Source organism: Onychostruthus taczanowskii, unplaced genomic scaffold (assembly GCF_017590055.1).
Source record: "Onychostruthus taczanowskii isolate IOZ18803 unplaced genomic scaffold, ASM1759005v1 scaffold10, whole genome shotgun sequence".
Lineage (NCBI taxonomy): Eukaryota > Metazoa > Chordata > Aves > Passeriformes > Passeridae > Onychostruthus > Onychostruthus taczanowskii.
In genome coordinates this window covers 3,990,714-4,015,206 of record NW_024496526.1, presented here as the reverse complement: position 1 = coordinate 4,015,206, position 24,493 = coordinate 3,990,714, and the positions used below count along the sequence as shown (strand labels likewise).

At 35.4% G+C, this 24,493-nt stretch overlaps 1 protein-coding gene across 2 annotated transcripts in view; it reads right to left on the bottom strand.

Annotated features, from left to right (window-relative positions):
* The window catches only part of MAP3K2 (mitogen-activated protein kinase kinase kinase 2), a 49,632-nt gene that overhangs the window by 15,638 nt on the left and 9,501 nt on the right, over nucleotides 1–24,493 (bottom strand). Inside the window, exons 2-11 of one of the 2 annotated variants that reach the window (XM_041407070.1) lie at nucleotides 18,712–18,781; nucleotides 16,176–16,294; nucleotides 14,523–14,563; nucleotides 12,051–12,150; nucleotides 10,164–10,277; nucleotides 9,455–9,554; nucleotides 8,392–8,522; nucleotides 6,073–6,152; nucleotides 4,122–4,189; nucleotides 1,030–1,125 (exon numbers count right to left, since the gene is read on the bottom strand). In XM_041407070.1, the coding sequence (XP_041263004.1) occupies nucleotides 1,030–1,125; nucleotides 4,122–4,189; nucleotides 6,073–6,152; nucleotides 8,392–8,522; nucleotides 9,455–9,554; nucleotides 10,164–10,277; nucleotides 12,051–12,150; nucleotides 14,523–14,563; nucleotides 16,176–16,294; nucleotides 18,712–18,715 (853 nt within the window). In that variant the 5' untranslated portion in view covers nucleotides 18,716–18,781. The remainder of the gene's footprint in view (nucleotides 1–1,029; nucleotides 1,126–4,121; nucleotides 4,190–6,072; nucleotides 6,153–8,391; nucleotides 8,523–9,454; nucleotides 9,555–10,163; nucleotides 10,278–12,050; nucleotides 12,151–14,522; nucleotides 14,564–16,175; nucleotides 16,295–18,711; nucleotides 18,782–24,493) is intronic. The other variant, XM_041407079.1, reaches the window with a different exon arrangement.

Genomic DNA, 24,493 nt, shown 5'->3' with positions numbered 1-24,493 from the left:
ATGAGAAAAGCCTCAGCTCGGGCAGAAGAAGAAAACTAAGGCAAGAAACCAGGTGTGTGTTTGATGCAGGGATATATAAGGGCAATGACCAATTCTTCACTGTGCTAAAATAGGCTAACTAGTTACTATTTTCATTTGCAGGAAAAATGTCTTGGGAGACAGAGAAAGTTATAAGATAAGCTATCTTGGAAGTTGGTAACATAAAGGAGTGAGTATCTCTTCTGTTCAAGTCAATTTAGACTTTACTTGAAAGTCAGTGTGACAGATCATTGCCTCTTTAAATCTTGCCTTAGAGCAAAGGACTGGACTTTGCAGTGCCTCAGTTTGATATTTCTGTGATTCCTGTAACATAATTCTATTTATTGCTCTGCACATTCCACACTGCAAGTGAAGCCATCTGGTCTTGGGACACATTTCTTCTTAACTCTTCTCAACTAGCGCTTGACACACCCTGAAGCATGAAAATCCTTCAGCTGCTCCTCTCTACTTCCTTTAGGAAGTTAACACATGTTAAATTTATATCAACAGTACTACTGTCCAAACCATTTTTTGGACATATTAGCAGGTGCTGCCTTGCATTCCAACAATTTATTTCACCAACTAATTCTCAGTTTACATCACTGCTCTTAAATTTTATGTACTCTTTTAACCTAAGAAACTGTTAACAGGAACTCCACTGTACTTGGGATTTCTTAAAGCAAAACAAGACATTACAAACATACATACCTGTTTTAGCTAGAAAATGGTCACAAAAGTCAAAAACTTATACTGTATGATGTGTGTGGCCAAAGACAGCAAACATTTCCACAGCTGTGCATATGAGTCAGGAATTGTGTAATCCATAACTTTACCAGAGATAAAACTGTTCAGAGGTTCTATCAATCATTAGAAGCTTAGCAAGTGAGTTTGGGGAAAGAACTGAAGCTTTCAATTTTCTCAATGTTTTCATTTAATTTCATTAAGATCTTATAATTTTATTCACATTTTCAGATGAGAAAAACAGATTAATAAAACTGCTGCAGTGCTTACCATCATTGTAGTCTTGTTGGTGATATGAAATATGATATCTTCTGGGATAAGTTCCTCCCTTTCCAAATTTCTCAAATATTGGGATATCATACTCTACTAGAAAATAAAATGATTCATTTCAAAATCAAAAATGTGACAAAAGCACATTAAATTAATAATTTTGGTAATACAAACTTACAATGGGTGAACATATCAGAAGAAATGAACAGTTGAAGCATCAAAGGAAAAAGATTTATAGAATGAAATTACACAACTCATAAGAACTAAAAGGCTCAAAGGAACAAGAATTCAACAGCTCAAGTGGTTTGTAACCTCTTGCTTATAAGAATGTTGGAGGACTGCAGTATGCCTGATTACTCCAGTTTTAAAAATACTTTATAGAGGAGAAACTATTCCAAAGAATATAATTTCAAGTTGTATAAATATGAAAAACTGGTGAATGAGTCAACACAGCTTGAATTACTAAAACACATTCAAAAGATCCTCTTTTAAAAGTCATTGAGGGGGGGAAAAATATAAGATAAGGGAAAAAGTCCCTCATGCATAAATAATTGATTAGAAGATAAGTACATAAGAAGGAAGGAAACAGCCAACAGTCCGCAGGAACTAAAACTCTGGGCTAAAACTCATGCAGTTTAATTATCCATGAATTCTCTGTACAGAACAAGGAACAGTGAAGTGACAAAATCACTTTGAGAAATAAAACCAACAGAATAATTAGAGAAGGCCCTTAAGAGTCTACATGACTGTATATTGAAGTTGCAGATGAAATTCAGTGTAGGATTCTGTAAAGGTTTGTGATAGACACTTCCAAAAAAGCAGCAGCTGAACTCTTTGCATTAGCTGAGAAGAAAATTAAATGCTGTAAGATACACTGAACCAAGTTTTCGTCTACTCAATTTCAAAGAATTCAGTAAAACTGGAAAATATTCGGAACTACAGAGGTGATCAAAGATACAAATTGCTCCTCCATAAGGAATGTAGGCCTCTATATACTAGAAAATCAACAGCTCAAAGGGAGCAAAGAGGGCCATAAAAAAACCAAACAAAACCAAAAAAATCCACTGGAAAAACAGTAAAAGGAAAAAAAAAGACCTACGAAAACCAAGCCTTAAAAAAGTCACAGAGCACATACTTCTTCATAAAACACAATAAATTGCACAACTTTCTATTGCAACTTACAGCTGATGCTGAGAAAGTTTATACAAGTTGAAATAGGGACAAGAAAAATTTGTGGAAAGAAAAAAATCTATCAAATCACAGAAGAACATCTTGCATTTACAGAATCCTTGAGCAATATGTGACTAGGAGTATATTCTGAGAGGGGAACATTACACACCCCTCTGCAGAAGCCCAGTACTGGTGGTGGCAGGAGGAAGGACTAGGCCAGATTGACATTTTTTCTGCTTCTTTTACACTTCAAATCATGAGAATAAATATTGAATATGGAATTAATGATTGCTGTCTATCCCATTGCTAACATACCAGAACATGGAATGGGAAAAAAATGCAACAAATCCCAATAAAAAACATTGCAAGATGATCTTACTAGAAAAGTAACTGATCTTACTAGAAAAGTAACCGAACACAAATAAACTAGATTATGATTATACAAAAGGCAAAGTAATTTCTGACATTTCCAACTCTTTTGGTACTTATCTCTGCCACCTAAATGCTACTTACACACAGTTTTAGTTTTATTTTTATTTAAAAGTGGTGCAATCTTTTAAGCACTCTAGAATTCTAAAAAGAAAAAACTCACCATCACAGATTTATCTGGATAAAGCTTCAAAATCAAAATAAAAAGAAGCCTCAAAATAAGTAATAGACTAAAGAAACACAAAACCCTTTTGATTTACTGGAAACTAATTACTGTTCAACAGCAAAGTTTTGTAGTGAGACATGACTGTGAGAAAACACTTCAGAGCACTTTCAAGGTTACCCACTGCACTTTGCATCCTGAGGTTTTTTGTTTTTTTTTTTTTGCACAACAACTTAGATTTGAGCCAGAGTATTTGTATGAAAAAAACATTAGTGGTGATGCTTAACTCATAGGCACAGCACACAGTTCTCCATCCTGTCACTTTGCATTGCTTTCAAATATAGAAGTCATGAGCACTTCGAAGTGATACTTATTTCACAGAGAAGAAAACAAAGGTTCCATGTACTTGTTTTAGCTGGGATAGAGTTAATTTTCTTTATAGTGGCATGTATGGTGCTACATTTTGGATCTGTGGCCAAAACACTGTTAATAACATCTTTTAGTTATTGCTGAAGCACATTCACACAAAATCAAGGAGATTTTTTGCTTCACACACTGCCCTGCTAGCTGGTAGAGTGGGCTGGGAGGCATAAGAAGTTGGGAAGGAACACACCTGGGACAGCTGGCCCCAGGTGAGTCAAGGGATATCCCATATTATCTGAGGTTTTGCTCTGGGAAGGAAGGAAGGAAGGAAGGACATTCGCAGTGAGGGTGTTTGTCTTCCCAGGTAAGCACTAGGAGTGATGAAGCCCTGCTTTCCTGGAAATAGCTGAACAACTGTGTGATGATGGGAAGTGGTGAATGAATTCATTGTTTTGTTTTGCTCATGTGTGCAGCTTTTGCTGTGCTATTAAACTGCTCTTATTTTAACTCATGAGTTTTCTTACTTTTCCTCTTGGGCTCTCTCCCCAGTCTCACATGGGGAAGTAAGCAAGCAGCTGTGTGGGGCTTAACTGCTTACTGGGATTATCACCTCCAAATGAAATAAATTAACCACAGTTATACACCATCTTAGAGACAGATATTAATTATAGTCCAATTTAACTAAGTGTTGCATGCCCCTATGCACTGCAACATTTACTCTTTTTACAGAGGCAGATAGTTATACTACACCCACTAGGAGTTACACACAATAACCTGGAAGAAAAGTGAGATTTCTTGCATTTCCACAATATCTTTCACTGTGTGCATTTGGGGTGGTTTTGCTTTTTTCTACCATATTGTTTGTGTAATACAATACTTCGCCAGTGTGAACATCCCTTCTAAGTCCTACTATCTGCAAGAGGAGCAGTTCTGTAAAGCTAGTGTGTCTCTAGTGATTTTTGCCTACCTGAGAATTCCTGATGATTATCTGGATAGCTCTGTGCTCTTGGCATCCGAGACTTGGGATAGTTGTCCCTGGAAATGTAAAAATACACAGAATCTAAAAACTGCTGTTAATCCAGACTCAAGCTTACTGTCCTCTTACTGATGAAAAGCCACTGCTATACAGATTGCTGCACCAGTTTACAAACGTGGAACTCAATTCTGAAACAATTCTAGTAGGTAACTGTAAAAATTAAGGATCAGCGACAATGGAAAAGCTTGCTCATTGAGCTTAATGTAGGTAGGAAAGCAAGAGACTCTGTTAATGAGCAATGATATTAGTAAAAACATGAATTATCAGAAGTACAGCCACAAAGGAACACTGTTATGTTTAACACTTTTACGGCTAAACACAAAGGTTTACAGACTGGCAAAATGGGTTATAACAACTACAAAAACTCTTGAGGAAATTTAACTACAGAAATGTAGAACCTTTTAATGAGAAAAAACATTTCCTCTTCTCTCCATGAAAGTCATAGGATTAAGAGAGTGATTTTATTGAGTTATAGAATGATGAAGAATTTTTTGCTTCTTACATGATCACATTGTTTCTTACCTACAGTTGGTATGTAACTCCCAGCCACCAAAAGGAATGGATGGGATTGCCAGTCAGAGCAATCGATAACAGTTTATTTCCATAAACATACCAAAACAGTGTCCTCCTTTTTCTGGTAAGAATTTCTCTAATGGGTAACAGAAGCTAAATGGAGACACAAAACCTACATCTTTGTAGGAAATATTTAAATGGGAAAAAAAAAAGGAAAAGAAACTAAGTAGAGGTGACAAATTAAGTAAACAAAAACAACCAAAGAGTTTTGAAGAAGAAATATGAGTTGCATTAAGTTTGCTTTGTTTCCCCTTCTTCCACTGACTCCTACCCCACAAAACCATTAAATTGGGCAATTAGATAAAAATTATTTTCTATGGAGCTACATTAAATACTGTGTACGTATAACCTACCACACTAAAACCACAAAATACTTTTAATGTCTACTGTCTTCTTGCTTGTGATATGCAGACTTATTAAACTGAAAACTGTATTTGTTAGATCAAATCTATTTGTGTCCTCAAACCATATATTGTGAAATGAAACAGTACTACTACTGAATAATACAGCTCTGATTAATTGCCACAGGCAGTGACCTCCAACTCTTCACCTTTCTACCAGTTAAATAAAATATTTTATTAGCAGTTTTATTAGTTTTGCAGTTTGAAATAAACAAAGAGCAAATCTACACATTAAACCCAAGGTTATTTGCCTGACCACCACAAACCAAACAGGAATATGCTCTACTTGACTTGGCTGGTGGACAGTGACCCCCTCAAAACACAGGGGTCTCCTCAGAGGTCAATCTAAAAAGACCCCCCACAACACACACTGCCTCTTGCTGACTGGTGGGCTTTAACAAAGAAAAATCAGTTGCAACAGGAACAAGGGGAGAGCAACAGACAGTAATTGCAAAGGAAAGGATGGGATTGACTGCTGAAGCCAGAAAATTGTTCTACCCTCCTCCTTGAACTGGGTACCCCCTGCTTTGGAAAAGGAAAGCCTACTTCATATGGCAGTGCCTAAGAACTGTAAATTTAACGGAGTGGCTCACGGCCAGGGTATATACACTACCCATGTGAAAGACCTAGCAACATTTAGTAAAAAACTTCAGTACATTTTTGTAGGACCTTAAATCTAAATTTTTGCAGTTTAAACACTAATTATTGGGGGAAAAAAAAAGTGCTACAGTATTTTCCATGTATTAGTAAGCAATTAAGTTTCAATAAGCTTTTATAAACATTCTATAACTTACAAAAGAAGTTCTGGAAGAAGCACTGTCACTTGAGAGGAGTTGTATTTTACAACTGAGACATTATGCAATCTAATACAGATAAATAATTAAATAATGAATGTAAATAATTTTTACCCATCTAACGGGCTGTCAAGCGAGGGACAGCTTCCTGAGCCAGAGTTTTCAGGACTGCTCAAAGACAATGGATCCAGCATCTAATAAATAATAAAGAGAGGAAGATCAACAAGTTCAAGGGGTTCTTTTTTCAATTTTTTTCCCTAAATAGTTAAGGGGTTTGCTATAAGACAGCTAATAAGAAAAAAATGCAAATCAGATATGAACTGGTAAAAACAGAGTGGGAAGCTCAGTTATTGCCTTAAAATGAGCTCCTTCCTAAAATGAAGTTTGTTTTGATATGTTGTATAACATCTATTCTTTTCCATGAATTAGACAACAGTCTTCTGCTGTAAATTCAGCAGTTACCCCTCCAATTTTTATGGTCTGTGCTGCATCTTAAAGGTCCTGGGCACCTACTTTGCCATACAACAATCAAGGACTTATTAAAGAAACAGTGTTCTGAAAGTGAGTTTGCACTCCGCAAACTCAAACACTTAAATGAACTCTGTACTGGGGAGGACAACATTTATCACAGGTTCAGCATTTTTATTCCTCTTGTCTCATGTTGAACAATACTGATTACCTCTCTAAGCCAATGCACTATGGCCCAACTGGCAGCCCATGGGTTTCATCCAACCCCTCATCTCTTACAGGAAGTGTGAGGTCTGCTGTCAGAGTGCCAATAGCTGTGCTCAGGCAGATCAACAGCAGAGCAGAGGAAAACCGTCCACTTCCAAATTCACTTCTTGTCTTTGTTGGGCAGGCTGCGACAGATAAAGGCAGCATGGCCAACATTTTCCAAGGTGATGTGGCAATGTAGGTCAGGGGAGCAAACAGAATTTGTGAGCCCACCACCCCAAACTGGCCCTTGAGGCTGCTTAGGTTGAACTAACCTGGCTTTTTATGAAAGCAAAATTCATTAATTTAAACCTGCTGACAGCTCACACAGCAATGCATACATGACAGGTTTATATTTCTGGAATACTTAGCGACTGAACATCCCAGGCTTCAGGGATCATCTGTCTGTCTGACCAGTCGGTGACAAGAAATCACTTTGCCCACACCAAAAGTAACTATTTCACTGGAATGAATCCAGACCTGGGTCTGACCAGTCAGTGACAAGAAATCACTTTGCCCACACCAAAAGTAACTAAGTCTGGATCTGACCACAGGGCTATGATAATGAATAGCCCTGGTCTGGAAAGTAGGAGAATGAGTCCCTGTTCTCAGCTCAGTCATTAAAATTGTGCAACAAATTGCACTATCCCCTTGCTTTTATTTTATCATCTGTCTCTCATTTAGTCAGCTCATAAAAACCGTTGCCTCTTGCCATTTGTAAATACACTGCCAATGTCAACAACAACTTGAACTGATTTGTGTATGCAGCGTTATTTTTCTTTCCTCCTTGAAATATCTCTTTCTCCATTGCCAATTCTGTGAGCAGTTACATTCCAGCTCTTTTTTCCTGCTGTTTTGAAGGGCAATTTTTATATTCAGAGAGTAGGATTTTTATTTTGCTAAGCATGCAGATATCCTACATTAATGCAGGTGAGTAAGATAAAAAAAATCCCATACATTTGTGATCTTTATACATCAAAAAAGTGAATTTGGGAAGACTTTCAGAGCTTATTTATGCCAGGCCTACAGCCATCCCCTTGCCTCTACCCCAACACAGTACCTACCACACAGAATTACAGAATATTCTGAGTTGGGAAGAACCCACAAGGATCATTGAGTCCAACTCGTAAGTATCAACTAGGTCCAAACTGAGTTGGGAAGAACCCACAAGGATCATTGAGTCCAACTCTTAAGTATCAACTAGGAATTCTGATAGATCCAAACTCTTTTTTAAAATCTCTTTTTAAATTATCTGGAAAAGTTGTAAAGCTGGACTTGCTCAGAATTCTGATAGATCCAAACTCTTTTTTAAAATCTCTTTTTAATTATCTGGAAAAGTTGTAAAGCCGGTCTTGCTTACATATCATTCTCAGTAAAATAAAGGGGCTTGTCCTTTCTAATGTTTTCACCTGGCATCTCTGCTGTTATTTGCATCTATCACTATCTCACTCAACTATCATGGCAATTAAGAATATTATCTTTCTCCTTGTAATAGCATATTTTAAAAATTGAAGAGACAGGGAAAAAAAACAAACAGGTTCTGCAAGACTAAACAGCACAATTATTTCAACCTTATGTCAAGGTTGAAACCAATCAAGTTTTACAGAGTTATCATCAACTTTCTTGCTGTTCCTTCTAATAATTCCATATCCTTCTTGAACAGCAGTATTTCATAAATAAACTTAACAAAAACTTTTATTTCAATAATCATAGACATACCTGATCCATACTTTCTGGAATGAATTCACCCTCACTGTTGATACTGGTGAAGGATCCATTTCGAGCCACCTGATGCAGCTCATCCGGAATGTATCCTGGGGGAGGTGAACTCCTATCACGAGTATTTGAACCTTTTGAAAGAAAAGGGCTGGTCAGAGTCTCTCCACTAACCCAGAATTCAAGGGCTTTATTGAAATGTTTCACAGGCACTGAGCCTGCCTGGATCACTTCTTGCTTTAGGAATCCCCCAAATGCCTGTGCAATACAAGACTTAAGTATGGCATTTAAAATCTGCCATCCAGAAATTATGAAAAATTAGGGGCAGAGTTGTCTCAATGACATTAAAGAGAATTTTCATTATACAGGAACAGAAACATAATTTGTCCACCTATCTAGCTCAGCAAATTCCTTCTTTTGAAAGGAAGGATTTCCAAAATCAAAATGCTTCTACTCATGTCAACTAATCCTTTCCAACTCTTGAGAATTTCAGTTTTTCTTTGTTGAATATTAAGTCTCTAAGAACACAAATACATGTATTCATGATAAATGCACAATAATTTATTACATTGTCTGGAAAATTATTCATTTAGCTCTCCAGTTTCATAATTAAATTTGGAAGTTAACATCACTCAACTTTAAAACATGAATAAGTAAAGAGGCTATATCAATCCCAAAATCAATATGTTAAACAAATGCTCATACAGTAACAAAATATGGAGGTCATAAAATGAGCAAGGAAACACATTGTCATATAACCAGATTTTTCAATAACTCATTCCTGTATTGGAAAATAAAGGGGAGCACTAACATCAGCTTTTTAAGTTACCCTGAAATAACTCTAAATACACTTATTTACTTTTGGGGATTATTTTAGATAATTTTCTGTATTATACATATTTAAAACACTTTTGTCTTAATATTCAAAATCCATTCCCCCAAATGCAAATTTTATAGTAGTCATTGATGAGTAGAAGAGACGGTCTGTGTTGGGAGCAAGATTTTCATGAAGAGTAAAAGACAAAAGACATTTTTACAATTAAAGTTATTGAAATGTGCAGCTTACCTATTACAGACAGTCGCCTTTTTCTGTCTGCCACACCAAACACTGCATTATCTAAATCTTCCAGTGAGGGCAAGGGTTCCACATTATTTACATTGGGTGACTGAAAATGCATAAGTATTACAACCTGCAGTTATTACTTTACATTCCTGACAATGAAAATACTTTGTAAACTCTATAGGCTTTGTGCAGTACATTCCATTTTTAAGCAGTCAAAAAAGCAGCTTGCCAATTTACGTCACAATTCATCTATTTAGTAGCTCATTCGTAGTCTTTAAAATTCATTTTCAATATGCACCAGTATACAAATCCTATGAATATCAATGCCATGATTTGTCAGATAATACCAAAACATCTCAGCATTTAGTCTGTAGACCACTAGTCTTTGCTACAACAAATACTGAACTTCCTACATGTGACTTAAAGAACAATTTCAAATGACTACCATTACTTAAATTCTGAATGCTTTTTTTGTATCATTCTACTAAGGTTCACTTTTCTACCACTGTAGGGTAGGCAAACAAAAAGACAGGAACAGGATCTAGGAAAGACTTAAAATTGAGTCAGTACAAAACGCTAATGGATGCTTAAAGTGAAATGAAGAAGCAATCACTATGATATTCAATTGGGAAAATGCCATCTTTAAGAAAATATACAAATTATATTTCATTATGAAAACTGAGGAAAATGCATTTAGCATCTCTGCTCATACCTGTGTATTTCCATGTATTACAAGCAGTATCTTGAGACTCTTCATATGTACACTACGGTCAAGTAGTTCAACAGCTTTGTCCAGGTCATCCTGTGTGGTTAATGGAATTACAAGCTACAAAACAAGGGGAAGGGAGAAAAAAAGTCTTAAACAGGACCCAAGAAAAAAATGAGGAATTCAAGTGCAGAGAAACAACCAGAATGTTTCCCTTCATAGCAAACAACTTGAAAATAAACCTTATTAAATGATCCATTAAGTATTAAAAATTCAACCTTAACTCTTCCTTCAGATTCCTCTACTATCAGAACAAGTCTTCACAAGAAGCAACCATTTTGCATATATAGAACTTAACTATCCAAAAGTTCCAGCAAAATGGGGACAATTGGGTCAATGCCTAAACTAACACATAAGATAAAGGTAAGATAAACCTAAGTCCTCTTTCATAGAGTATAAAGCAGATTTTTGTATCTCAACTGTTACAAATACACTTGTTTAAAGTTGCATGACTAACAGAATTTCTCCACTGAAAAACAGCATTTGTTAAGGAAGACATGATCCATGTGCAACAACTCTAGTCCTCAGTAGAATCTTACTTGTATCTAATTAACTAGAATTAACTTGGCCTACATATATCTTTAGAACAGAAAATCATGCCATTAATGTGCAGTTGAAATCTGAATTCTATTACAATGAAAATCTGGCTCGTCTTTCAGGAGTGTAAATGACAGCTTCTGCTTGTAACAAAGGAAAAACAGAATACAGATTTTTAAATCTATTCTACTTGTAAACAGCTTCAGTCAATGATGCTTAAATATAGTACTTTTATACAAAAAGAGATGGGATTGAGGAGGAAGATCTTGATAAAATAAAGAGGGGGTTTATTCGTTAAACTGCACTTTTAATACTAGTGACACATTATTACCATCACATTTCTGAAAGGTGATGGGATGATTTGCCAACTAGTGCAGAAGTTAAGAAGCAGAAAACCTACTCAAATGCCTAAAAATCTACTAGTGGAAGGAGCTGAGGCTAAAGAATTATGAAGGGCCATTTTACCTGACCTTCCAAACATCCAAAAAACTTCTGTTGGAATTCTTCATTTTGAGGATCAGTTTCACAGAAGTGTCTGGTAATGTAATGAGTAACTAACAAAGAGCAATCACTGGCATTTTCTTCTGCAAAGATGCAGGGTAGATACAGCAGTTACATTGTGCTTAACCAAGCAGATGAATAAGCCTTCATGCACTTTGCTGACTCAAGGCAAAAGCCAGATGTAACCCCTAAGAATGGATACTACATCTGTAAATACATTTGCTATTCATAATTCTATCTCTACTTCTAAAGGAAAGCTAGAAGTAATATTGATCAGGCATAAGTGGCTCGACAGTGTTGGCCTTGTTACCAAGAAATCTTTGGAAACCAGACACTTTAGAGGAGCAACAGTTAAGCCCAGTTATCCAATCTACACATTATCTAACTGCTGCATTCTAGCAATTACCTAACAAGATTAATCCCTAAAGAAAATTACCTACAAGAAAGGATAAAAGCTATTTCAAATTTACAAACATGCCAAAGCTCAAAGAGGTAAAAAATTTCCCAAGGTCACACAACAGGACTGTGGAAGATCAGGAGGATAATTTTTTCACTCTTCAACAAGTCGGAGGCATCATTATAATATAACACTACTCATGAAACATTTCATGCATTTCCCGCCTATCCTAATTCGGACAAGACTTACATGTTTGAGAAAACACACATAAGAAATCTGGGGTTTTGTCACAGGAGTAAGTTTGGTCACAGAAGTGGTTCCCACTTCTAACAAGAGCAAATTTCAGCCTTAAAATGATCAATGGCCAAGGCAAGAATTTCAAGGACACAGAATATTACCTCATTATTGCTGTAATGCAAATCCATAGTCTGTCCAAAAGCAACTTTTGCTTTAGCTGCAAGATCTTCAAGTTTAACAGGCCTTGGTAATTGCAGGATCCTGAAACACAATTTAAGTTATAAGGAATTTCTGTCCATTACTTATGAAAATCTGGCAAGTCATTACTTAAGAACTATCTCAGAAGTAAATTTACTACTAAAAAGACTGTAAGAGGCTATACTTTATTCCCTGTCCTCCATATTTTGAGACTTTCAAAAAAGAAAGAAAAGCAGTGAAAAATCTAAAAGGGATAATCAGATACAGAATTAGATTTCATTGTAACTATTTTACTTGCTTTATGCTTTACAAGCCTCCATTTCTGAGGGAAATTCTTAGAAACTTCTACATTTTTCCACTTTAGAAAGCTAAGACAATGGAGTACCATAGGCTGACAAGCATAAGCATCAGAAAGTAATTACTCCTGTGGTCCCAATTTTTTGGAAATCTGAAAGACTATCTTACCTGAGGAAGGTAACTAAATTTCACCATCTTTACCATAATGAACTACACACTCAAACTGCCCAGTCCATCACTAACTGTGCTTCAAGTGTGCTCCTGTAAGAATGGTGCAGTTGTAGGTCAACAACTTAAGATTTTCTTTTAACTCAATGTCCCATCAAACCAATTAGCCCAAACTGTGCATAACTAACCTTTTACTATAGAAAACCATTTCATTTTTGACATACAATACCATTAAACAAACAAGAGCTTTTAATAGGGACTAAGCCATTAAAGTACACTCAATTCACATTCAAAAAAGAAAGAGCACTCAAATTCTGTGAAGTATAAAATTTAGCAAAGGGTACCTGTCCCTTCCATCAGTAGTTCAGTTAGCAGTGTGGTGGTTTGGGGGACATTTTTTCTCATTGAAATGAGGCTAAAAACCAGGCCATTTCCAATTAAAAATTATTTTTTTAAAATTAAATATTTTTTAAAAATACCCTAAAAAAACCCAAACAAACCAACTCCCCAAAAACTCAACAAAAACCAATTCTCACTATAGTTAACAATTTGGGCAGCAAGACTGCAACTCTATCACATTACATGCTCCTTGGAACAAAGTGCCACATCCACCACTGAAAGCAAGTCTGGAATCATTTCTCTTTTTCACTTCCCTTGTTAAAAAACTAGTGAGAAAGCCATTGCAAAATTTTTTTCCCTGCAAGATTTCTTCCCTTGATCACTAGAGCTACATGCTTGGGCAAACCAAAGTGCTGTAACTCCTGCTGAGCAATGAGGCTGCCCAGAACCCCTGGGCAAGCAGGCTGAAGTCACTTGGGACAGCTCATAATGGAGCTAGGCTCATGAGTATAAAAACCTGGGAAAGGTATCTTTCCATGCACTTACTTTATGCTTGTATTAATACTGAACTGGTTAACTTAGTCCACTGTGAAAGTGAAATATGATGAACTGCAAAATGCACCATCTGTGCAGACTGGCAGCATGTAAACATTTCTGTGTTTGAAATTCATGCTTCCTCTTACTTCAGTAGAAATTGTTAGGTAGATGAGACCTCAATTCTCAAAACCTTCAAAAACATATATTCCCTCCAAATTATATAGAGAACTCAACCATTACTGATGCACTTTTTCATGTGATGTTCAGAGTCACACTAAGGGCTGCCCAGAACAGTATAGGGTTTATTGAAGCTGATTTTTTAAAAAGAATTTAATATTTCTCTTGCGAAATAGCAAGACTAGGATATTACTTCCTTTTTTTGGTATTTTCAAAAATCTTATTCTACCATAATTTCTCTGTAAGTAGAATGAAATTTGATACTTTCAGAAAGAGACAGGCGAAATGAATTGTCAACAAACCAGTTCTGCATGGAATTATAAATCCAATTCTGGAAAAGTTTTTGAGCAGCCACCAGAGAAGAAATCATACAGAGACAGATGTTTGTATACTTTAAGCAGGTGCATCATCCACCTCTCTCATAAACAAAATGTAAATAAATTTTAACTGATTAAATGAAAACAATCTGAGTCTAATAAAGTTTCCTCTTACAGTTGGCAGACTGGCACCCCTGAAGTACAATCCGACCTCCTCCTCTGGGTATTACAGTAACAATAAATTATCACACATTTATTACACACACAATGAAGGACAAAAATGTATTTTCTGGTCTACTCAAACTTGAGATCTGTTTTAATGACTTAAGTAATTATTCAAGGCTACAAACATCTATCTGAAGGGTAACCAAATGAAGGATACTACATTGGACATAGTTACAGTAGGTATTAGGTATTTATGCATACTTTGAATCCACATTTTAAACAGTTAATTCTCTTTAAATTGTGTTCATAAAAAAATTAAATTTAAGCTCAAACAAAAAAACCTTAGAGAGTTGAAACACTTCAAACCGATAAATTGAAACTTTATGACAGCATCATAACCAAACTATAAATAAAGAAACAATACTGTTTCTTTACCTTTTTTCACCTCGATGTTCAAATTTGACTCTAACATCATTCTGTAAGAAAAGAGATAAAGGAATCACTATTAGATTGTTATTACCTCTTTTGATGAAGCTCATGAACTCCCATTCAATACTCCTACACTAGAAGTAAATCCCATATTAATTTTCTGTCCTTTCCAATATATCAAGTATTTTAATAAGCTGCGTCTGTTGAGGTACATGATACAGGCTTAAAGAGTTATAAACCAGAAAGTTTTAAAAATAACTTGAAGTGTTAAAATACAAAAACTTACTCTGAAGTGCAATGGATGCTTCTGTAAATAACCATATTATTTTCTATCAACACATGTTAATATTATAACAGATTTATGACTTCAAATTTAATGTGGAACTGGTTACCAAAGAATTCTGTATCCAGAATAGGCAGATGGATTTAGCAACCAATAACATGTTTGTAAGTACATTTTGCAGCTGAGTGTTCCAGACTTAAGAAACATATCTTGTTTCATAAGGATTACCATAGAAACCCACACATACAATTAAGCCAGCAGTCATGCAATACATACCCCAATAACCATCTCTGTATATACTTAGAGTTACATGGAAATAACATTGCTTTGCAAAATCATAATTTAAAGAATCAACTTGTATTAGCAACTATTGCAGGAAAAACAATAATGCATCCAACCACAAAGTTTATCCAAGTAACTATGCTTCATCTTCCAAAAGAACTGATTTTCAAATGATTACTTTCAAAATCCACAAATTGAAACAGTGATAAACATTTCTTCTAACTTTTTAAACACAGATTATACTCAAATAATTTCGGATCATATGTGCATGTTACTACCGTGTCTAAAACACAGCTCAGATGTGAGTTTCATGACAGTAGATAAAGCACCCCTGTGTACACTCTGAACTCTCACAGCTTTTAAAGCACAGAATGAAAATTATGTAGACATTTGGTTTTGACAGTTTAAGAGCCAAATATATCCAAAATTTTTCATTTTTAAAAGGTTAAAATAAGTACAAACTGAAGTTTATTGAACTGTAAATTAAGGATCAAATCAAATAAACATACAGTTAACTAAATTTAGGTAGAAGTCTGCACCCTCTCCTAATCTCTCCATATAGTAGTTCAAACCTATCAACTAAGCATTTTCTACTTTTCTATTTGTGTTCAGTATCTACAGAAAAAAAATGCAGCTGGAAAGAACTCTTATTTCCAGCAGCATGAACAAGAAATTGAAGAAAATGATGCAGTGAATGAGTTTAAGCATATTTCTGCTGCTGTACTGACATTCTTTCTTGGTATGATATAGGTGACAATTGGGTAATCTTCTAAACCTATAAAATGATTCCTTGGTATTTTAAAATAGTATAGTTCCAATATAATAATAACAACAAATACAAAATCACTTAACATAAGATGTAAATACCTCTACAATCTTCAATTTATTTATTTAAGCACACACTATGATCTGCTCTGAAACGCCACCATTTCATTTTGCTGCCAATATAAGAATATGAGGAAAGAAAATGGCAGCACACGTGGGAGACTAATAGCTCATTCTGGTATGCTCACTGGTCTGGCAAGAAAAATAATTACAGAAGTCACAGCAGGACATTCCATGCTCAGTACATTAGTGAGGATACTGAAGATTACCTGTTTTTTAGGGGAAGATGACTTTGGTTTTCCTGTTTCTTGCTGGGGCAATACAGGACGACTGGCCTTATGAAGCACAGCCAAATCCTGCATGATTGAATTCAAAGCTTGCTGCTCATCTGCTCAGAGAAAAAGACCAGACAAGTGCAAAAGACTGTTACTTTGGAAGAGCATTACTGTCTCATTTCACAATTAGGCAGGCATTAGTCTAAAATCTAAGAGTCTGGATTACACTTCAATACATGATTGCTAACTTTAAAAAAAAAATTGTTGCCACATTGTTAACATTTTTATTTTATTTATCATTAACAGTGCTTAAGGAAGTAGAAGCTTAATCAGTAACCCAATTCAATAACAGGTTTAAAAAAACTGAAGTCATAACAAAGATTAAACTTTACACACTGCAGGCTGTACTAGTAAGAGAAAGGGAATGCAGGAGAAAGCCTTGTCTACTTCGATTCAAACAATATCCCTAGATGAGACATTTACTAGAGATCATACTCCTTTCCATAAAATAGAGAATAAAAAGCAAGTTCTTTTGAACTATTTCTCCTGTGTCCTGAACAGGTATGATCATGACCATGAGAGGCATACACAAACTGCCACATGAACATCACAAATGCCTGAGCATCTGCTGATAGCCCACAGAGCATTACAGAAACCCAAAACAAAAACCCCACCACAAAAAAAAAAAAAAGAAAAAAAACAAAAAAAACACCAAAAAACAAAAATAATGCAAAAATAAAATGCCACAGAATTTTTCCAGAACTGAAAATACAGAGGACTTTAAGTCATAAAGGAAGAATTCACATGGAGAATCAGAAGCTTTGAACCCAGGGGATAACTTAGGGGCAGGAATGCTACATAAGTTAGGTTTCAAGTTGACAAAAATTCTAAATCCTGATAATCTGCTGCAGCTGTGATGTCCTGATGTCATGACAGACAAAATCTGCCCTAGAACTGGGATGTTTCTTTAGACAGGAAAGCACTTAGGAGCTCAAAAGCCTGTACATCCATCACTAAGAGTAATTTACTTCTACTATTTCATATTAATTCCTTGCTACAGCAATAGTACTGCACTCAGCATGTATCTAGAACACTGGACAACAAAATTTATCTCCAGAGGTGTTGACTGTGTGCCTTCATGCTCCTTCACAATGGCTATGGCTTGTTGAAGAATACATTGCTAAAAGCTGTGATTTACAAAGAACTGTATTTCTCAAACATGGACCTGAGAAAAGCTCAGCATTAAAAGCAGCAAACAAGCATCCCATGTATTCAACAATGAGAATTCCTTCAGATTCTACTATAATAGAACTAAATATATTTATCATATAAGGAAATTTAAGTTTTCTCATTTAATAGATTCCTTATAGAACAGAAAGCTGGTCTGAAAATTAGTAACTTTGATCATTACTCATGCTGTCATTATTCATGACTCTATTAAGATATGCAAATCTATAAAAGCAAGTTTTACCAGCAATATTTAATAGCAGAAATAAAGGCGTTCTTGCAGCTCAGTTATTCATTTCTCACTCTAAAACACACTTCAAAATTTGCCACAATTAAAATAGTTGAACTATTTTATTGTGTTATGGCCTATTCTAGTGATCAGCAATGCAAAAAGTAAAATAATGCTTTAGCAGTTGGTTGGAGTTTCCAGTGGTTACTAGATTGGATATTTTATACAAAAGAAACCAAAGTACTGTGGTAAAGCATCTAAAGTTACTAAATATCCAATATGAGTCAACAATAACTTCTCTCACACAAAATGTCAGAGAATATCAGAAATCTGAAGAATGCTGTATTCCTAGATTGAGCAACTTGATTATTAAGCATAAGATTAGAAAAATTGGCAAAACATTAAAAGACAAACAAAAGCAATACAAAAATGTGTGTGGAGTGGTTGGTTGGTTTGTTGGGATTTTTTGGAGAGGGAACGCCGAGAAATGATTACAACATGGTGAACTCACTAAAAACATATAACTTGAAAAATTGACATACAATTAAAAGCAATACAAATGTGCTGCAGAAGTGGCTTAGCACTGTAATGACACAAGGCAGTAAGATAAAACTCTTGTATGTAGATTTTGTGGTTTGAGTTTGATTCTTTCTAACACGCATCACCACTCAGAGCACAGTAAGTATTGCTCAGTACTCTAATACCATGAATCTCAATTTCCTAAACTTGAAACTCTAAGTACAGCTGAAGACAAACACCTCTTGTTTCTCATACAAGAACTGTGAAAATGGAGCCAAATCCAATGTTGTGTTTATGTCTGTTTTGTTTGCCTTCAGCAACGTGGTTTTATAATTAAAAAAAAAAAAAAGAGGGAAAAGAACTACATTATAAGGAAGGGAAAAAAACCAACCCAACAAACAAAAAACCAAAACACCCACAAAAGGAATATTTTCAACACCAGTGAAGCTGCTGAACACTGCATTTCATATTTGGATGTCACATTATGTTAAACAGCCAAAGCACGTTTCCCAGGAATTGTAGTAAATTTTTATGTAAGTTACACAGAAGACTTACCCATTATGGCGGTGAGTCTGAAAACTTGAACTTCAGGGAAATGGTTGCTTCATTAGCATTATTTTCTTTCCTAAAATGCAAAAAAAATCCCCCACAATTACTAAAGTTGTCAAAGCCATGTAAAGCAGTCAACTTTTCATTGTTTATGGGCAGTTTTTCTAAGATTCTACATAGGAAACTACAAATAAGCTTGCATAAGACACACATATTATGTGTGGAGAACACACATTTTGCATCCCTAAGAGTCCAAAAAAGCAGAACATATATTACATTGTTTCCTATGCTATGTTTTTTGTATCAGCAGCTGCCTTGGACAATCTTCCAAAAAATTATTCACTGAAAGTGCTTATTAAACATCTTTTTAAATCAGTACTTGACCCAACTGTCTTAAAATGAGAGTTAATGTAATTTTCATTAAAATGCCTGTTTTAATTAGTACATTAAACATAACAATGTATTTCATGATTTTAGATGAAGCACTTCTGTAATATTTCTTCGTAAGCATTTCAAAGAAATACAGTAGTTCTGTGAGGCATTTTAAATCTTCTACCACATCTGAAGAAAACAAAACCAACTTATATCTTTAAAAAACATCCCAGATGTTCTTCCTCCACCTAGCAGAAAAAAAACCCCAAAACATGGAAGCTGAAGATATTTGAGCTTAAGGGCTCACATAGGGCTAAAGAAAAAAACATCTCCTCCAAGTTCCTCCAGCTACAACCTCCTTATTCTTTAAAAGAAAACCCAACTTAAGAAAATTTCATTTCTCTGAATAATTTAATGTTTCTTATTTTATTGCCCCTTTTAACCACAATTCTCAGTTCAAATATGAAGTATAATCAGTCACCTTAACAACCTTTGTGTTAGCATTTAATGTTACTTTAAAAATAAGTTAACAACATTAAAATTTGAATTAGAAACATGATTCAGACCCAATTTTATTAAGACGTTTATGAATTCGCCTTGTGAAATGGAAAAAGACTTCTCTTTTTAACAGTTCATTTTCACAATGGGTTATAACAACAGGGTGGTTGTGGAGAGTGACTAAAAATAAGATAACAAAAATCAACATTTTTCAAACAAGTCTATATAAATCCAGTAAAAAGGTAAAAAAGCATACCCTAATCTCTGGCTGTAAAGCATTAGTATAGCACACACAAGAGCAGATTACAATACAAAACAAAAAAAAAGGAAGCAAAACCAAAAAATTGAAACTCAGAGAAAGACTCAGGAGAAGCAAAGGCTGCAAGCACAAAGAGCAGATGCAAAGGTAGAATAAAATTATGCCAAGGTCTTGCAGAGAGACACAAGCAGCCTGAATTTGAATGTAATTAAAGAAGGGATGACAGAGTGAATTTCAAAAAGGTGTTTGCTACACTCTTATCACATCATCAAAGAAGAATATCCTAGCAACAGCATTTTGTATATAAGGGTGGAGAGATGCTGATTCATATTCATGATTCACTTCCCACCAGCCACCTTCCAGAGTCTGAAGTCTTTCAGAATCTGAGAAAGCTAAAAACAATTTCCAAGAATCACCTGGATATTTTATTTCTTCAGTGGTTTTGTCAGTGCAAATGAAACAAAGCCTGAGGACAAGTAAGCCATGCAGATGATGCAGCTGTTTCAGACACCCTAAGCTAATTGCCCATTCTCACACACTTCTATAATAACCAGACACGGTGCCTCTCAGTTACTGAATCGAGAACAAAAAAAACCCGGTGAAGCAAGCAATCTAGCTTAGCCTGATTTAGTAAGGAATTCAGACTTACACAGGAAGACTTCACCTACATAGAAAGCTGCTTTACGCTTTCAGAGTCCAAACCTGTTGCAGTAGTGGGGCAAGAATTTCAAGGATATCAATTCCCTCCACTAAATTTTCACTAAAATAAATGAGTGCAAAGATAAATGGTTTCCAACCCCTACACCAAAGCAAAATGACATAACGTGAACTCAAAATACGAAAGATGCACTGTAATTATTTCAACCACAGGTAAAGATTAAAGCTGACTTGCACTGTATTAGACACAAGCAAGTTAAACCAAGACAATACAACAGCAGTATCTGCTTGCACTGCTATTCAGAGACACACTTGTCTATAACACATGAAGCAAAAAGAGCCAAGTAAAAATGAAGAGTGAGCATTCACAGGTGATTTTTCAGACTGTAGAATGGACAATCAGAATATCTAGTAAGACTATAAAATTTTATTTCATAGCAAGAAGAATGAGCCAGATAAAACAGTTTTACTTGAAAAATGTTACTTTTAAACCATCAAATGCTTGGTCTCACACAACCAATCTCCTATAAATCATAGCAAGGCTGACAAAATCTCAAGTGATCATCTAGTCAAATGTAACTACTTAACCTTTCACCAAAATAACGTGCAGCACTGCTTGTTAAGGTTTTTATTAAAAAAAAATAAACATAGTATCTGTGAACAAGACAAAGAGTAATACCTAAATCTGAACTTCTGTAGCATTTTCCTAACTCAAAGCAACTGTTGGCATAAACAACAATAATGACACTACATAGTGTGGTGAGCATAGAAGTCAGTATTGTTACAAGACATTAGAAGATACCTAAAAGAAGGTAACTCCATAGAAATGAACATAAAGAAGAGGATTGTATTGGACATACACACAAATGAACACTGGACAAAAAGCCAGCCTTTTCAAAGAATATGAAAGCAGCAACAGTAGCACAAAATCACGAATGACAGGGGAAAAAAGGGAATTGAAGAACAGTAATGAGAAAAAGCTGAACAGTAACACATCAGATGTGAGACCAGCTTTAGAAAAACTTGGATCTTTAACATATTGTAATAATACATTAAAAAGGTATTCACAGGGAAAGCAGATAAGGGAGAAAAAAGATTAAACTAATCCAAATCAAAAGCCAATGATACACTGCTAAATTAAGGTAACATTTGGAAAACAAAACCATAGTAATAAATGCCTAACACAGCAAATGCCTCAATTTCAAGGTTTATTGCCAAGCAAAATATGTCTTCTTGAAATAATCACAGATTAGTTAACAGAACTAACTGCAGCAATCACCCAGCTTAGGTTTTTTCAACATATTTGCCTAAATATCACATGATATTCTAGGTATTTGCTTTAAAAACTCAATTAATTAACAGGAAACCCAGCTGACGGACTAAAATAAAAGAAATTCATATTCCTGCTTAGCAGAAAACCCCAATGAACATGATTCTCACTGCAGGCCCCTGGAGACCAACAATGATCAAGCAGGCAATGAAATAGACAAGTCATGGCATAAGGAAATTACCTGAATCATGTCTGAAAACACTTGCAGTCCAACAAAATGCATTTAAATACCATTAAGTTTTTAAATACATACAATAGTTTACTGTGGTTACTCTCCATTTATTATTAATTTAAAATAATACTAAACATTTTAAAACTGAGATTAACTGCATTTATGGTACTAAAACTGACAGGACTGCTTTCTGAACTTCTATACTCCCTGCAACCAGAAGGGCACCACCCACAATCAGCAGCTCTATTTCACGCAAGTCTAAATATTGTGGTTTGTTACATTTACTTAGTGATGTTTTTGCATTGAATGCATTTTAACATACTGACAATCATTTAGACAATTGGAAAAACAGTTGCAGCCACAAGACTGGACAGTCTTAGCAAGAAACAACTGAGAAGAATTATTAAACCACAGTGTAATTATCTAACATAGGTGCAATACACATTAAAGAGGCACAGGGAAATCCTTGTGTGTATAAAAATGCAGTGAATGCAGAAGCCATCTTGCTTCTGTACACAACCTGCAGGCACAGTGCTCTGTGCAGACTGCATGTGTGGGATGGCTGAAGCATCAGAATCTTTGTGGCTGGCACACAGATATCAGGTATCTCTACAATGAGCAGACTTGTGATTTCTTACACTGAAGATTTTTTAAATCTTCGTGACAAGCAAAAAAAAAAAAAAAGTGAGTTTATGTCTCACTGAGCCCACAGCAGCATGCAGATTCACCTCATCTATACAGCTACAGACATGCTTTGGTATTTGTTTATTTTATGAAAAGAATGGTTACTAGCTGTACTCCTTTTTGAGTTCAATTTAATACACAGACAAACAAAAAAGTAACAAAAATCCCCAAACCAATAAAACAGACCAGCCTTGCATAAAAATCGGTATCTATGGATGGTGCCCTCCCAGTTCCAGGAAGACTAAAACCTCAAAAATCAGTGCAGTCATTTCTAGCACCTTAAATGCAGTTTTCACTCAAATTACAGATCTCAGAATTAACTGAAGGGTCCAATGTGCCTAGTGACAATAGCAGAATTTCATTCAGATTAAATCTTTAGTTCCTGCTGTTCAATAAACTGCAATTTGACAGAGTCATGTAACATTTATCAGCTTGATGAACTATGATCTTGGCTTGAAAAACTTACAATGTGCTGGAAGGTCTGAGAATGTACAGAAAGAGTTTTTAAAGACTGTTCTCATAAAAATGGAAAGCAGCAGTTCAAGATGAGTTTATACCAAAATTAGGCTTTTGAGATAAATATCTTAATGCTTACAGCAATATTCACAAAGAATAACCATAGTCTACGAAAGCTAATCTCTCTACACTTCCTTTACAGTTGACAAGGAGAGATAAGCATATTTAGAGAATTTCAAGACACTTAAAAGCAAGTTTCCTGCTTTGAATGAACCTCTGCTTTCCAAGTAGTATCAAGAGCCTCTATTAGCTAACCCTTCACAGGCCTACTCCATTTCAAGTACACCAAAAAGATAAGACTGTAATTGGCCCCAAACAGAAAAACATCTACTTTCCTCAAGAAGATCTTTTTCCTCACCTAATTCGAATTTTACAGAACTTCTCTTTCCTGTATCTGTCATTGCCTCAGCAGCAGCCAAAGCACTTGACAGCTCATTTCTCAACCTAACTGAAAAATTACTTTGCTGATACATCAAGCAAATCTTTCTTGAAAGACATGATGCTTTCTTAAGATCTGTTCATGATTTTTAAACGTAAAAATACTAAATTGAGGAAGGGTCACAGCAGCTGAAACTTGCAGACAGGCACCACAGGGACACCTTGCAAAATATGTTAGTGCTGTCAATTTTGCAACAGATCATACTGGCTGCAAATTGACTGTTCAGCCTCCTCTCTTATCCAGGACCAGATTTTCTCACAAAGGTATGTCAAAAAGCAACACAGTTCACTGGGCTACACATAACTGCATCACTGCCTACAGAGCACTCTGGCATCTTGGAAATTTATCACCACCACCATGGTGGAAAGCCCCAGCACCACAACACAAACACTCCTTGCCATTAGCTGGGCTATATGCTAAACAAACTGCTTAGTGCTACTCACATCATAAAAATGTTTAAGGCTAACTCAATATATTAAGATAATATTGGAGTCTCGACAAACACACACAATAAAACACTTCTGTTCTGTTTGTAACTTTATCCTAATTTACTATCTTACATCAACTGAGTAGCAGCATAGAAGGTGTCTCAAACAAAATAGGTGCATGGAAGCTTTAAGACTCTAGAATACCATGAAACATGCACTACAGTGAGTGTCATATGGAGATTTTGGTGCTTCTGTATCTCCTTCCAAAAATCTCAAGTGGTGCTCTTGGCTTAGAGTGCCATTTGGAGCACTTATGCTGAAACTGTCACGAAAGGCACCAATATTAGTTTTTCTCCAGAATTTAAACTAACAAGTCAAAATACTTGTGAAGGGCTAAAGGTGTTACCATGAAAACCATTCCTCACTACAAGTG